The sequence below is a fragment of the Musa acuminata genome, chromosome BXJ3-4 (assembly GCF_036884655.1).
Source record: "Musa acuminata AAA Group cultivar baxijiao chromosome BXJ3-4, Cavendish_Baxijiao_AAA, whole genome shotgun sequence".
In the NCBI taxonomy this organism is placed as follows: domain Eukaryota; kingdom Viridiplantae; phylum Streptophyta; class Magnoliopsida; order Zingiberales; family Musaceae; genus Musa; species Musa acuminata.
The window spans coordinates 34,352,572-34,366,950 of NC_088352.1; the positions used below are offsets into that span (position 1 = coordinate 34,352,572).

General features: G+C 39.6%; 2 protein-coding genes across 2 annotated transcripts; one reads left to right on the plus strand and one right to left on the minus strand.

The window, feature by feature from the left end:
- The first annotated feature begins 1,231 nt into the window (after positions 1–1,231).
- Positions 1,232–3,630, plus strand: LOC135636222 (cytochrome P450 84A1-like). The gene is made up of 2 exons (XM_065147853.1): positions 1,232–2,311; positions 2,856–3,630. Exons 1-2 carry the CDS (start codon positions 1,409–1,411, stop codon positions 3,486–3,488), a joined length of 1,536 nt encoding a protein of 511 aa, XP_065003925.1. The 5' UTR covers positions 1,232–1,408; the 3' UTR covers positions 3,489–3,630.
- Positions 3,631–3,689: 59 nt separating this feature from the next.
- Positions 3,690–6,465, minus strand: LOC135636223 (uncharacterized). Its single transcript, XM_065147854.1, has 2 exons — positions 5,435–6,465; positions 3,690–4,321 (listed from the first exon to the last, which is right to left on the minus strand). Exons 1-2 carry the CDS (start codon positions 6,436–6,438, stop codon positions 3,835–3,837), a joined length of 1,491 nt encoding a protein of 496 aa, XP_065003926.1. The 5' UTR covers positions 6,439–6,465; the 3' UTR covers positions 3,690–3,834.
- Between the last annotated feature and the right edge of the window lie 7,914 nt (positions 6,466–14,379).

Consider the following 14,379-nt stretch of genomic DNA (forward strand, 5'->3'; position numbering starts at 1 on the left):
ATTTTATAAATATAAAATAAAATATTTTTATTCTTAATTATTCAAAATTGATTCAGTTGTAAGTTTATAATTTAATCAAGATTTTAAAATATATATTTTTTTAGATTTCAACAATGCAGATCAAGGTAAAAAAATATTCTTCAACCAATGCAGATATACTATTAATACCTTAAGTATTTTTTTATTATGGACTTAACTTTTGTAGGGTATGTTATGAAACGTTACAATGATGCTAATTATATTTCTAATTTTTTAGATATCAAATCTCCTTGTAGATATATTTTTATTCGTGTTGTCAGTGCTATATTTTAACCATCTTCCACCATGAGTAGTATGAAAGATAAAACACTTGAACCACTATATTTAAGTCAAGATGACTTGAAATTTTGATTTATTCTCTTTCAATGATCTCTAACCCTACTTCTATTTTGATTGTAGAGTTACAATCATTTTTTTATTGAGTAGACAGACATATAAAGATCAGACAAAAGTTAATTAAATGACTAAATTCTCAATTTATTATTATTTTTTAATATTAAAACTAATAATAATCTAGTTGACTGTCTTACTAATTATGACTAAGGTCCTGATGTAATTAAGAGAGATAGATCTAAGCCTATAATAAGCCTTGTAATAATGAGAATTTAATATTTATAATAACAAGTTGATTGATTGGTTAATGACCATCTCCAATAGTTGTCTAAGCCTCATCAGAGGTTGTTAACATCAAGGCCATAACACCATTAAGTCTTTGAGCTCTCTTTCTAACAATTCTACTATCATCAATTATAATGCTAATTCTACTAGTATTAGAATGAATCTCTCTACATACTAGCAATTATAATGCTAATTCTACTAAGTATAAAACGGCAAAGATTGATTGATAATATATTTGAAATCCTTTTTAAATGCCGCATGCACATCACCCACTCAATCACATTGTTATTATGTTTAAACGATCAAATCTCCAGGTATCCTCTGCCATGACTCACGTGTATGTGTGCTTCGCACGTGTAACACATGACTGCTATGGTGTATGTGGCACTCTTCCTAATAATTGAGATATGCGATCACTAAGGCTTATCTATATATATATATATCGTAAGGCTTTTACTTCTCGACATCGAAATCAAATCACTTACAGTAGCGAAATAGACACTGTGCGTTTCGAAATTACTTAAACAAAAATCTGATCACCCTTATACGAGAGCCGTTCATTCTAGTTACCTTTTAATCTCGATCGTTCAGTTTTTCCCAGAAAAAATAAATATAAAAAGAATATGACTCGATCATATCAGGTGGACGGCCCCCCGCTTTGGGTCACTAGAAGTAGCACCCTCCGACCACTACGGGTCCTGCCCCCACCGCTGTCTGTCGGTCTTCGGTGTACTCATCTAGGAGAGGAGCCATGGATTGGTTTCACCAACTCTCGTTCATGGTTGCTTCCGTTTTCATCCCACTCGCTCTCTTATCTTTCTTCTGCATGAGAAGCGGACGAAAGCTTCTGCTGCCGCCAGGGCCGCAGCCGCTGCCGATTATCGGCAACATGCTCATGATGGACCAGCTGACTCACCGCGGCTTCGCGAGGCTTGCCGAGAGATACGGCGGCCTCTTCCACCTCCGCCTCGGCTCCCTTCACGCCGTCGTCGTGTCCACGCCGGAGATGGCCCGGCTGGTGCTGCAGGTGCAGGACGCGTCGTTCTGCAACCGCCCCGTCACCGCCGCCATCGCGTACCTCACTTACGACCGTGCCGACATGGCCTTCGCCAACTACGGTCCTTTCTGGCGCCAGACGCGCAAGCTCTGCGTCATGAAGCTCTTCAGCCGCAGGCGCCTCCAGTCGTGGGCGTCGGTCCGCCACGAGGTCGACTCCGCCGTCCGCTTCGCCGCTAGACGGAGCGGGTCGTCCGTCGATGTCGGCGATCTGGCCTTCACCCTCGCCAAGAACGTCACCTTCATGGCAGCTTTCGGGGCGCAGAGCCACGGGAACCAGGGCGAGTTCGCCGGCATACTGCAGGAGTACTCGAAGCTTTTTGGGGAGTTCAACATCAGCGACTTCCTCCCATGGCTGCGGTGGATGGACTTGCAGGGCATCGACAAGAGGCTGAAGGTGGCAAGGCAAGCGATCGATCGCTACATCGACGTGATCATCGACGACCATTTGGCCAACCCGAAGGAGGCGGATGCGCAGGACGCCGACATGGTTGACGGCATGCTTGCATTTCTTGGGGATTCTGGTGACACTAACGATGGTGGCGATCTCCATGGTGATCTAAGCCTCACAAGATCTAACATCAAGGCGATAATAATGGTACCTCTCTCTCTCTCTCTCTCTGTGACAGCTCTGCCGTCAATTATAATGCCTTTGCTAGTATTAGAATCTCAACATAGATTGAGGATATATATGTAGACGAATACACGTTTGAACTCAGAGATCAGATTTTAGTTTGAGTAATTCTGTGGCATGTCAGTCGCAATCATGTCTTACATGTCGTCTTCAGAGATGGAGACATCCTCTTCGGCTGGAAGTTGGCATCATCTTATGCAAGTAGGCATATATATAAACAGTTGGAGGTCGCACTCTAACATGGCCTTCGTTGGCATATATGGCTGCATGCCTATGTATCTTTTTTATTTCTTCCTCGCAACGTTTTAAACGACAAAGAATGATAAAATAGTCGAATTCCCTTCAAATTACATGAAATTGAAATAGTATCGTTGTGTTCGCATATATTTTTGGCACGGATATCATTTTTGTTGCACACATACAAAGCATCTGAGGATTATACTAAGGTCGTGCTGCTTCTATATGCATTCATATGAGGATTGCAATCCGTTACGTGACACACACACAGGATGTGATGTTTGGTGGGACGGAGACGGTGGCGTTGGGCATAGAGTGGGCCATGGCGGAGCTACTTAAGAGCCCCGAAGAGCTGAAACGAACGCAACAGGAACTGGCGAGCGTCGTCGGCCTCCACCGGAAAGTGGACGACAGTGACCTTGACAAGCTCCCCTACCTCAAGTGTGCCGTGAAGGAGATGCTCCGTCTCCACCCTCCCCTCCCCCTCCTCCAACACCAGGCTACTCGGGACTGCGAGCTCGCCGGGTACTTCATCCCCGTCGGGACAAGGGTGTTCGTCAACGCGTGGGGCATCGGCCGGGACCGGGACGCGTGGAAGAGCCCCAGCGCGTTCCAGCCGTCACGGTTCGCCCCGGGAGGCGACGCCGCGGCGTTCGACTTCCGAGGGAGCTGCTTCGAGCTTCTGCCGTTCGGGTCAGGGCGGCGGTCCTGCCCGGGCATGCAGCTGGGGCTCTACGTGCTGGAGCTGGCGGTGGCACAGCTGCTGCATTGCTTCGACTGGAGCCTCCCTGCCGGAACGAAGCCCGGTGACTTGGACATGGACGATGTGTTTGGGCTCACTGCGCCCAAAGCAGTAAGGCTGATGGCTGTCCCAACTCCGCGCCTCACTTGCCCGCTCCTATAAGAAGCTTGCTTCTCTCCCGCGCGGCACTCTCGTTATAATTGAGATCTTGTTCCTCGTTAATTGGCCTATGAACATGCAGCTGAAACATCTCAATTGTGCCTTTGTTATGCCACTATTAAGCTTTTACTCCTCGATATAGAAATCCAACCGCTTATAATAACGAAACATTTGCCAGAGAACAACATGAGGAGCAAGAGCAGAACCTGTATATTCCCATGTTTGCACCGAACTTACCATAAGAGTTGTTGAAATCACAAAAGATTAATCCTGGCACAAACTCTATGTTAAGACAAAAGATCTGATGCATGCATGTCACCAGTATGAAGATGACAAGATTTCCAGGGAGTCAAGTCTGGGCCAATGGGCATAATTGGTTAATTTGTTTTGCGGCAGACCAGAGTCTTGGATGTTGTTGGTCATCTTTAAACATAATCAAATTCGCATCGGTTCCCAGTATCCCCTGGCTGATCAACGATCCTTTTTCAACATCAAACAGCGATATCTTCCTCGTCCCCTGTCCAGGTGTAGCGATTGTCTTCCCACCAACAAAACAAGGTCTATATATACGGTCACAAGTTCCAGTGTTGGATTCTACATGACCTTGAAGTTGGCTGTGAACTGGTCCAGCGGCGTTTCTGATGTCGTAGAGATGCAATATCGGGTCACTACCGGCTGATAGGATCAGGAAATTGTTCCATTTGTTCCATTCAACCGTGTTGACACCAGTAGAGTGCAGTGATTTGATGGTAAGTGCACAAGGCTCCGGCGACCTTGGATCGAGGACACATATACGTCCATCGACTCCACAGTCGGCAAGTTGTTCTTTTCCATCTCTGCAAAAATGTTCAGGAACAACATATCGGTACTCTGAAGCACTGAAAAATACATGGCAATTCATTTTCGTAAAGTAAATCATTGTGTTGAAAATTATAATGCTCTAGAGTTGAAAATATTGTTATGATATTCTATTTAGATTATTCCAACTCTCAATTTAAAGTTTGTTTGCAGCTACACTCAATGCATGGTTAAATTCAGAAATACATGTGCACAAGATGGGTCAACAGAACATTACTTCTATATTTGCACGTTCTATAAACCATTCCTCCATAAATTTCGCCAGTCACTAGCAGCAAACTTCATCCTCAAGAAAGTTCCAGTCATTAAAAGATGACCGGTTTGGTATATAAGTCGGCGACGTTATGAACCAAAAGGTCGTTGTCTTCTATTGACAAGTCACTTGGTATGTCCTTGTAGAACTCCACAAGAACCTTGATGCTATTGAGTGAATTCCAAGTTCTCGAACAATAGCAAGATTACAACAGTTGAGCTGGAAACTCATCAGCTACTGGCTTTCAGAAATGTCATGTAGAATACGCTACAACCCACCTTGACTGCTACACACATTATTCATCCATTGCTTATTCCGTTATCCCCTTCTATGCAATTAAGGAGTGAATTTGAAGATGAGTGTCATTGACTCAGAAAGAAAAGACAAGAAAATTTAAGAGTCGATCTTTGAAAATAACAGTACTACAACATAAGATAGTATCCTCTACATTTGAATTTGTGAGAGCATCCTCTTTTTGTAATGCAAGTTTTGGGTTTCGGGAGCCGCCTCATAAATCATAACAAGTTGATAACTAGTTTATTTTTCTTTAATGAACCGATTGAGTTGATGACATGTGATACTTATGATAAACACATTATCGATCTATATTTTCTACCACAAATTGTAAATAAAGAATCAGGATTTCAAGAGTTCACTTTCATACTATCAGGAAAAGAAAACTAATTCTAAGATTTAAATATCTAAATCATGAATTAAGACCGGAAATCTCCTTCAGAGAAGGTGGCATGGAAACCAATTCACCATCGAAAACGAGACATATCTTAAATTGAAGAATGATGACTATTGTGCATCAAAGAGTTAGTAATAGAAGGGTTACCCAAAACAAACGCCCCTGATGACTCCTGAATGGTGGCCGGTAATGTTCCGCTCTGCCACCAGCTCCCCTGCCGGCGTCAGCCTCGAAACACCAACAGAGGAGTCCTTTGATGCCGTGGCTATCCAGCAACTGAACCGGTCCATGGAGTAAACCCCACCGGTGTGCAGTTCCGTCGATTTGGCAACCACAGGCGGCGACCAGGATGACAAAGAAGATGGCTGCTTCTTGAGATCCCAAACAACAAGAGCACCATCGTTCGAACTCGACACCAGCAGCATCGGGTTATCCTCCACAAACTTTACGCCCGAGACCCAGCTCGGGCTTCCCTTCCAGCTCATAAGAGGCCCATCCATCATCTCCCCATCGGAGTTAATCTTTTCGCAATCACCCCATTCCCCTCCATAAACAGATATGAAGCCTCTGTGGCCACCGGCGGCAACCAAGAACCGATCTTTCTTCGAGGAGCACACGTCAATGGAGTAAATCCTGGCCAGAGAAGGATCGCGGAACGCCTTACCGGAAACCCTAAATCCCACGATCGGAGAAGACCACGATGGAGAATCGGCAAGATGGGCGCCAGGCCGGAGGGGAGCTTCTTCATCATCGAAGACGTACTGGAAGACGGAGGAGTCGATGAGGCTGGGGTCAGGGAGTTCCGGTGCGGGGTCCTCCGATGTGTCCGCAGCGTCGTGGGGCGGGCGTTTGTTGCGGGAGCTACGGCGGAGGGGGAAGGACAAGGCTGGAGGGGGCCTGGGGCGGCGCTTGGAGGAGGTGTGTTGGTTCTTGTGAGCAATGGCGGTGGCGGAGGCGATGCCGAGCTTTTGGAGAAACTCTTGGTTCCGGCGAATGGTCTCCCGGCGGATTCGCTCGTAATCCGAAGCGGCTTCAGCGGCAGGGGTTTCGGGCTTTGAGATGGCGGTGGGGTTTGGTCTGTGGTGGTGGTGGTGGTGGTGATGAAGGAAGGAGTCCATGGAGGACTGCTTGAGATTGGAGGACGGAGCCATCGGAGAGGGGTGGGCGCGAGAAGTGCGTTCGGCCGACGGGCGGCGTGGTTAGAAGTACACGTGGGTGGAACTCTCATGTGTTGAGCGAGTCAGGGAACAGGTATCATCGGCGCCGTCTACCGTTGATCACGAAATCAATCATTGGTATGGTTGGGAGGAGAATTCCTGTTCCCTGCCATTGGACGACGCTGGGAGCTTAAGGCGGGAAAAGGAACGGTTGGTGCACCCGGCGTTGCGTGATCCGCTGTGTGGACCGGATCCCCTAAGATACTTTAATATGAGACAGCGGAATGTCGTGTGTATATATATATATATATATATATATATATATATATATATATATATATATATATATATATATATATATATATATATATAAGAATTCATAATATATATATATATATGTATATATGATAAATTTAAAAGAATTCATATTGTTTGTGTTTTTTTTTATAGAGCTATTGAATCTTGAATTTTGATAATGAAACCAATCAATAAGTGTTTATGTTTTAATATGTATTTTGAGTGATGCAGGATGCTCCGATCAGGATTAGACAATTAAAACATGAAGAATCATGTTGTGTCGGAGGAACATGTTAGAAGATTGGACGTCGAGCCGAAGGAACGATTGATGTATCGACAAAAGGTTTCAGGCCGTGGATTCGAGCATCGGGCCAAGAAGAGCGGATATTGCGCAAAAGATATTGGAGTTACGAAGTCAACTGGTTGATTGGGCAATAGGCCGCAAGAGAGGACGATGCGTCAAAAAATCGGACGAAGCGTCGAGGGGCCAATGATATGCCAAACAACTTGATTAATGCTTAGTATTAATTGTCTAGATCGAAGTATGTTTTACATGTGCAGGATTAACTACAATAGCAAGGCATGTAGCAAAATGAAATCCCGAAGTCAATGACGCGATCACGTTGGGAGTTCGAGAGTTCGTCGGAAGTCCGGATGTTCATTGAAAGTTCTGGCGGAACCAGCTGAGAAGTCACAAAGAATGCCAGAGAAGCTTGTCGGAACTCGCCAAGAAGATTGTCATGAAGTCTAGGAGCTTGCCGGGAGTCCGTCGGAACATTGCCGAGAGATTATCGGAAGTTCGCCAAAAGCTCGCCGGAAGAATGACATATGGACTTGTTTAGTTTAGCAAATGTCTTAGGGTTTTGTAGTTAGCACGTAATTGGACGTAGATTTGGGCCAACCCAATTAGGGGCCAGCTAGGCCCATGTAAGGACTGTGTTGGGCCCAATAAGAGGCCCAAATAGTGCCCCAAGGAGTCTCACCGTCGTGGCACAATCTTCGAGACTATGTCAAGCGGTGGTACCGCTAGTCTGGGCGGTTGTACCGCCCCTAGCAGGGTGCCAGGCGGTGGTACCGCGAGTTTCGGTAGTGGTACCGCCCAGCACAGCACCCCAAGCGGTGGTACCACCCAGGGCAGTGTCAACGTCAAACTGACACTGGGTGATGGTATCGCCCAGCATAAGCGGTGGTACCGCCCGTGCCTGAGGAACCCGGGATGGAAAAGTTTTAGGCTCCAAGTTTAAATCAACTTGAAGCCTATAAATACCACTCTCATCCCTGGTTAAAATACACAAGCACTAAGAGTTTTATAGTGAGAAAACGCTGCTGCAATCTCTTTAGAAATTCCCTCATCCACTCTAAGTTTAGAATTCTGTAAGAGGAGGGTGAGTACTTGTAAGGGTTGTCTCCTAAACCCGTGAAAAGGAGAAGAGAGGAGTAAAAGGTGATTGACCTTTGCCTATTGAAGGAAGGCCTTTAGTGGATGTCAGTGACCTCATCGGAGGAGGAAGCCGAAAGTGGATGTAGGTCACGTTGACCGAACCACTCTAAAACTGTCGTGTTCTCGAGTTTGCATTTACTTATTATTAATTACCTTACTACAAACCTCCGTATGTGCTTTACTTCCTCATTACTCTTGCTACACACCTTTTTGAACAAGCTTTCAAGTCAAGTACTTCCGAGTTTGGTTTTTATAGTACGAAAGATTTTCTTAAACCGACATTATTTTACCACCGCACTAATTCACCCCCCTCTTAGTGCCGACTCTTGATCATAACAATTGGTATCAAAGCCTCGTTTTATACTTTGGTTTAACACCTAAGATAAATGACTTATTTCGACTTTCAAGAGAGTTATTCTCTTATTCGTCCTCCCTTTTTTAATTGGGATGGACTACACTTATTGGAAAACTTTTTTTGCTTTCGTTGAATCTCAATTTATGCCACGTAGTCAAATTTGATTTTCAAAAGTCCTTTCTTTCGATGAACAATTAGAATGATTTAGAGAAGAATGTTTTTTCTCTAAATGCAAAGGCTATGAATGCCTTATTTTGCGCTTTAGACAAAAACTAGTTTAATCAGTTTCTACTTGCGAAACGGCTTTCGAGATTTGGTAAACATTAGAAGTCACACACGAAGGCACAAGTAGTGTAAAAGATTCTAAAGTAAATTTTTTGATGCACGATTTTGAGATATTTTATATGGAATCAAGAGAGACTATTGGAGACATGTACACCCGTTTTACGGATGTCGCCAATAGCCTAAAAGCATTTGGTAAAAGCTTTTTGAATTTTGAACTCGTTAATAAGATTTTACGCTCACTTTCTAAAACTTGGGATTCAAAAGTAATTGCTATTCAAGAATAAAAAAATGTAAATATATTTTTGATCGAAGAACTAATAGGGTCTTTGATGACCTATAAAATGATATCCAATGCACGTGAAGAACTCGAGAACCACCTTTCAAAGAATATGAAGGATTTTGAACTTAGAACATTTGAAGACCACTCGAGCATAAGCTCAAGTGATGGTGAACTTGAACTCACTAACAAATTTAAAAAAATTTATAAAATAAAAATTAAAGAACAAAAAGAACGTAACTATTTGCTTTGAATGCAAGAAGAAGAATAAAAAATTGGATGAATTGATGCAATGTGACAAACTACGCCTTAACGACTTTCAATGATAAGGTAATCGAAACCCTCTTAATTTATTTCAAAATTACATGATGCTTTTCACGATGTATTTTTTTAAAATTTAGTTTAGAATTAATTTTCTTAAAAATTATATGTTTAATAATGAAAATATAAAAATTAGGAATCATGCTTATCATTCTAGTAATTTTGAAAATAATCATGAAAAATACATATTTTATAATAAACAAATAAAATAATTTTGATTGAAAATATGAAATCATGCTTAATGAAATAATATAATTTGAGATCATGCTTAATAAATTTATATTTCAAAATTATGCATGATGATTCTTGAGATTTATAGATTATCGACTTTTACGGTAATAAAAGTGTCTTTTTTTCGTTTTTAAATGTTGATGCATATTTGGCATAAATGAAAAAGGAATGTTTCTATGAAATAAATCATATAAATTGAAACAACTAAAAAGAGGAAAGGTTTCTCCTTCGAGAATTTATTTATTTTCTATGTTATCGATTTTCAGAAAGGGAGATTAATGAACCTATTTATGTCCTTTTTATGAATCTCTTGAAAATGATTTTGATTTGATGTTTTGAATTTGAATGAGCTTTATCTTTCGAGATTTATAACTAGAGATTTCTTATGCATTAATCAAGATATTATATCATTCTTTCTCCTATATTTCTTTTTGCCTATTGCTAAAGAGAAAATAAATGATCAAAATGTTGATTTAATGATGAATGTTTGGTACCAACATGAAGTGATAAATACTTAAAAATATTGATTTAATGTTTGGTATAATGAATACTTTATTATCATATATGAAAATAATGATGAATATTTTGAAAATAAATGTTTGTATCATGTTATATGATTTTACATTTTCAGTTATAGTGATGATTAAAATAATGATTGAAATAATATAAATAATGATTTGGAATCATGCATATAATGATGAGTTTATTTATTTTGAAAATATATATGATGATTTGGTATGATGCATATGCTTTTTATTGTGATGATATATGTGATGCATATAATGTGTCTCATAAATGCTTTAAATGATGAATGTTTGGCATCATGATTAAAATATTGATAAATGCCTAACATGTATGATATACTCATAATGATGATTGATTTATTTTTCGGTATTATGCATGAAAAATGAAATATAAAGTTTTGAAATTGTGCATGTTTTAATTTGAATATATAATGATACATTGATACTTACCTTTGTCATAATCTAAAAATTGATATAAAAGGTTTTTCGTTCTATTTGACAATGACATAGGGGGAGCAAATTTTGTTAGCTTGCTAGCTAGCTTGCATACTTTAAGAAGAAAGCAAAAATTACAACAAGAAGAACTTAATATCTTGAACATTACAAAAAATTTACTACCTTGCATTATGTAAAATTTGCTAGAATTGCTAGCTTGTGATCTAAAGAGAAGCAAAGAGTTGCTATTTCAAAATAAGTAAAAGTGTTATCTTGTAAATCTCAAGAGAAGCAATGTTTGCTAAGTTACATATTTCAAGAAGAAGCAAAAATTGGTCTATTGAACATTATAAAAAATTACTATCTTGCCTATCTCAAGAAGCAAAACATGCTAAACTTACACACCTAGCAAAAGTTATAAACTTGCATATTTCAAAAAGCAAGAGTTGCTTTCTTGAACATCTCTAAATTGCTAGCTTGCATGATGTATAAATTACTATATTAAACATCATCAAGAATTTCTAGCTCGAAATCTCAAGAAGAAGCAAATATGCTAACTTGAACATCTTTAAATTTGCTAGCTTATATGATGTAGTACTTGCTAAATTTTTACTAGCTTGCATAATAATGGATATTATGTTTTTAATGCAATAAATTGAACGTGTATTCCAAACACATAAATATTGGACTTCTCCATTTTATTGATGACAAAGGGGGGGAAGTATATTGATGTCATGGATGATTTGTTCATGACATGTTTGCTTGGATTTTTGAATCCAAGAATTTCTATCAATAAGGCATACTAATAAGGGGAGTTTGTTTAAACTCCAAGAGTTAAGTTAACTCCGTCATCAATTGGTTGTCATTATAAAAAAAGAGGAGATTGTTGAATCTCGTATTTTGATGATGAAACTAATCGATAAGTGTTTATGTTTTAATATGTGTTTTGAGTGACATAGGATGCTTCGATCATGATGAGACAATTAAAGTGGGGAGAATCATGTTGTGCCGGAGGAATATGTCAAAAGATTGGACGTCGAGTCGGATGAATGGTCGACATATCGATAGAAGGCTTCGGGCCGTGGATTCGGGCATCGGGCCAAGAAGAGCGAATATTGTGCCAAGGATATTGGAGTTGCGGAGTTAACTGGCCGATTGGGTAATAGGCCGCAAGAGAGAACGATACGCCAAATAATCGAACGAAGCGTCGAGGGACCAATGATATGTCGGACAACTTGATTAATGCTTAGTATTAATTGTCTAGATCAAAGTATGTTTTACATGTGTAGGATTAACTACGATAGCAAGACATATAGCAAAATGAAGTCCCGAAGTCAAGGACGTGATCATATTGGGAGTTCGAGAGTTCGTCGGAAATCCGGACGTTCGTCGAAAGTTCTGGCGGAACCAATTGAGAAGTCATGGTGAATGCTAGAGAAGCTCATCGGAACTCGCCAAGAAGATCATCGTGAAGTCTAAGAGCTTACCGGGAGTCTGCCGGAATATTACCGAGAGATCGTCAAAAGTTCGTCGAAAGATCGCCAAAAACTCGTCAGAAGAATGACATAGAGACTTGTTTAGCTTAGCAAATGTCATAGGATTTCGTAGTTAGCACATAATTGGGTGTGGATTTGGGCCAACCTAATTAGGAGCCAACTAGGCCAATGTAAGGATTGTGTTGGGCCCAATAAGAGGCCCAAATAGTGCTCCAAGGAGTCTCATCATCGTGGCACAGTCTTCGAGACTGTGTCAGGCGATGGTACCGCCTAAGGTAGTGTCAACATCAAACTGACACTGGGCGGTGGTATCACTCGTGCTCGGGGAACTCGAAAAATTTTAGGCTCCAAGTAGACAAAAGAGCGGTACTATTAATTCTTTTTCGACACACTTGATCTGCCTATTAGAAGGTCGTAATTCATCTTGGCATTGATCCACTTGTGGTCTTGCAGTATGATTACCTGAAGTCTCGAAACCTTTGCCAATTGGAGTCCCTAAGTAGACAAAGATCAGATCGTAATCTTTGGACGATTTTGAGCCGCTATTATTTCTTTTGGGACACACTTGATCGTCCTATTTGAAGGTCGAAAGTTCACCGGCAAGTGCAGACACCACCGTGCAGTGTCCTTTCAGGCTGCAAAAAGTAACCCTAGTTCCTTTTTGTTATCACACTCAGAGGGTTACAAGCTATTTTGATTTAGAATAAATCATCCGTTACCAAGACGCCATTGTACAAAAAAATAATTCCTAGTTCTTATCACAATCATGTTATACGCCATAAATCGGCCGTTACCAAGATCTATGACAGAACTCACAACTGATCTATGATAGGAAGGCAGATACCAGTGTCTCAGAAGCACCTTTAAATCAATTCAAATACTACATACAATAAGATTTCAACAACAAATCGGCACTTACATCAGCCTTGGATCGTGAAGCTACAGAAACTGGTAAATGGTTTATCATCCTTCTTTCACATATTACAAACGTAGATTGCTGAAAGATTATAACTCTTACCCTTCTTGCCCAGGTCCCTGAAGCCACCTGAGTATTTCACAAATTAATATCTTCTCCAACATTCTTGGGATTGCCCATAAAGGAAAACCTAGAAGTCAAAGATATCTTCCTTGACCTCCACAAACAATCTTCGTCCAATATGTTTGTCTCTGTGTTCCTCTTACCAATCAGATTCAGGTTTGATCACCAATCACTTCAGGGCTCCATACAAGGTAAGAATACTGTAAATATTCGAATCAATATTTATGATGCATATTGATTAATGAGTTATTTTAAGTGAAGATATGTATGATAATATTGAACATGTACTTGTGGAATACTATTATAGTTAAGATGATAGTATGTTATTAAACATATCAATTCCTTTTATTGAAGATGATAATTATTCATACAATAATCCATTTGTTGGTTAGGTATGATATTTAAATAATATTAAAATTATTTTATTATATATATATATATTATTTTATAAACCTAAATAATGTCTTTGCACAAGTGTTTTGAGATAGGGTTGAATTTCAAAATAATGTCTTTGTACAATAAAAACACCAATGACATATATCCATTTAGGTCAAATTTAAATCTTTCCTAAATTTTTAGGTCTATTGGAACAAATTTTCTATTGGATGCACTATTTTTGCCCAACAATGCATTACGTATAAGGAAATATATTCTCTAGTCTAAATTTTTATCAAGTATGAAGCTCAAATATAAAAAACATTGGATGGATCCATTATATATGTGTAAAAATAGAAAAAATGACAAAAATAACACATAGTTCATAAGCTAAAAAATTCATAAAATATATTTTTTAAAATCACTAAAATAGAAAACCAATAACATATATGCATCTGGGTCCAATTTAAGTCTTTCATAAAATTTTTAAGTCTATTGAATCAGTTCTTTCATGTGATGCATCTTTTAAATTATGGATAAAAATAGTATATTACATATTAGCAAATATTATCAAATATCAAAATATATTTGCATGGATCCATGATATTTATATGAAAACAAGAAAATTTCCCCAAAAATTAAAATAACACATAATTCGCAAAGATATCAAAAAAAAAAAATCGAAGATAGTAACACATATTTATATGTTGAATCTCATATTTTGATGATGAAACTACTTGATATGTGTTTATGTTTTAATCTGTGTTTTGAGTGACACAGGATGCTTCGATCAGGATGAGATAATTAAAGCAGGAAGAATCATGTTGTGCCGGAGGAACATGTCAGAAGATTGGACATC

Coding starts and splice junctions, on each gene's coding strand:
- LOC135636222 (XM_065147853.1), top strand. CDS start 1,409: ATGGATTGGTTTCACCAACTCTCGTTCATGGTTGCTTCCGTTTTCATC. Junction 2,312..2,855: donor ACATCAAGGCGATAATAATG/GTACCTCTCTCT, acceptor ACACACACACAG/GATGTGATGTTTGGTGGGAC.
- LOC135636223 (XM_065147854.1), bottom strand. CDS start 6,438: ATGGCTCCGTCCTCCAATCTCAAGCAGTCCTCCATGGACTCCTTCCTT. Junction 4,322..5,434: donor ATCAGGGGCGTTTGTTTTGG/GTAACCCTTCTA, acceptor ACATTTTTGCAG/AGATGGAAAAGAACAACTTG.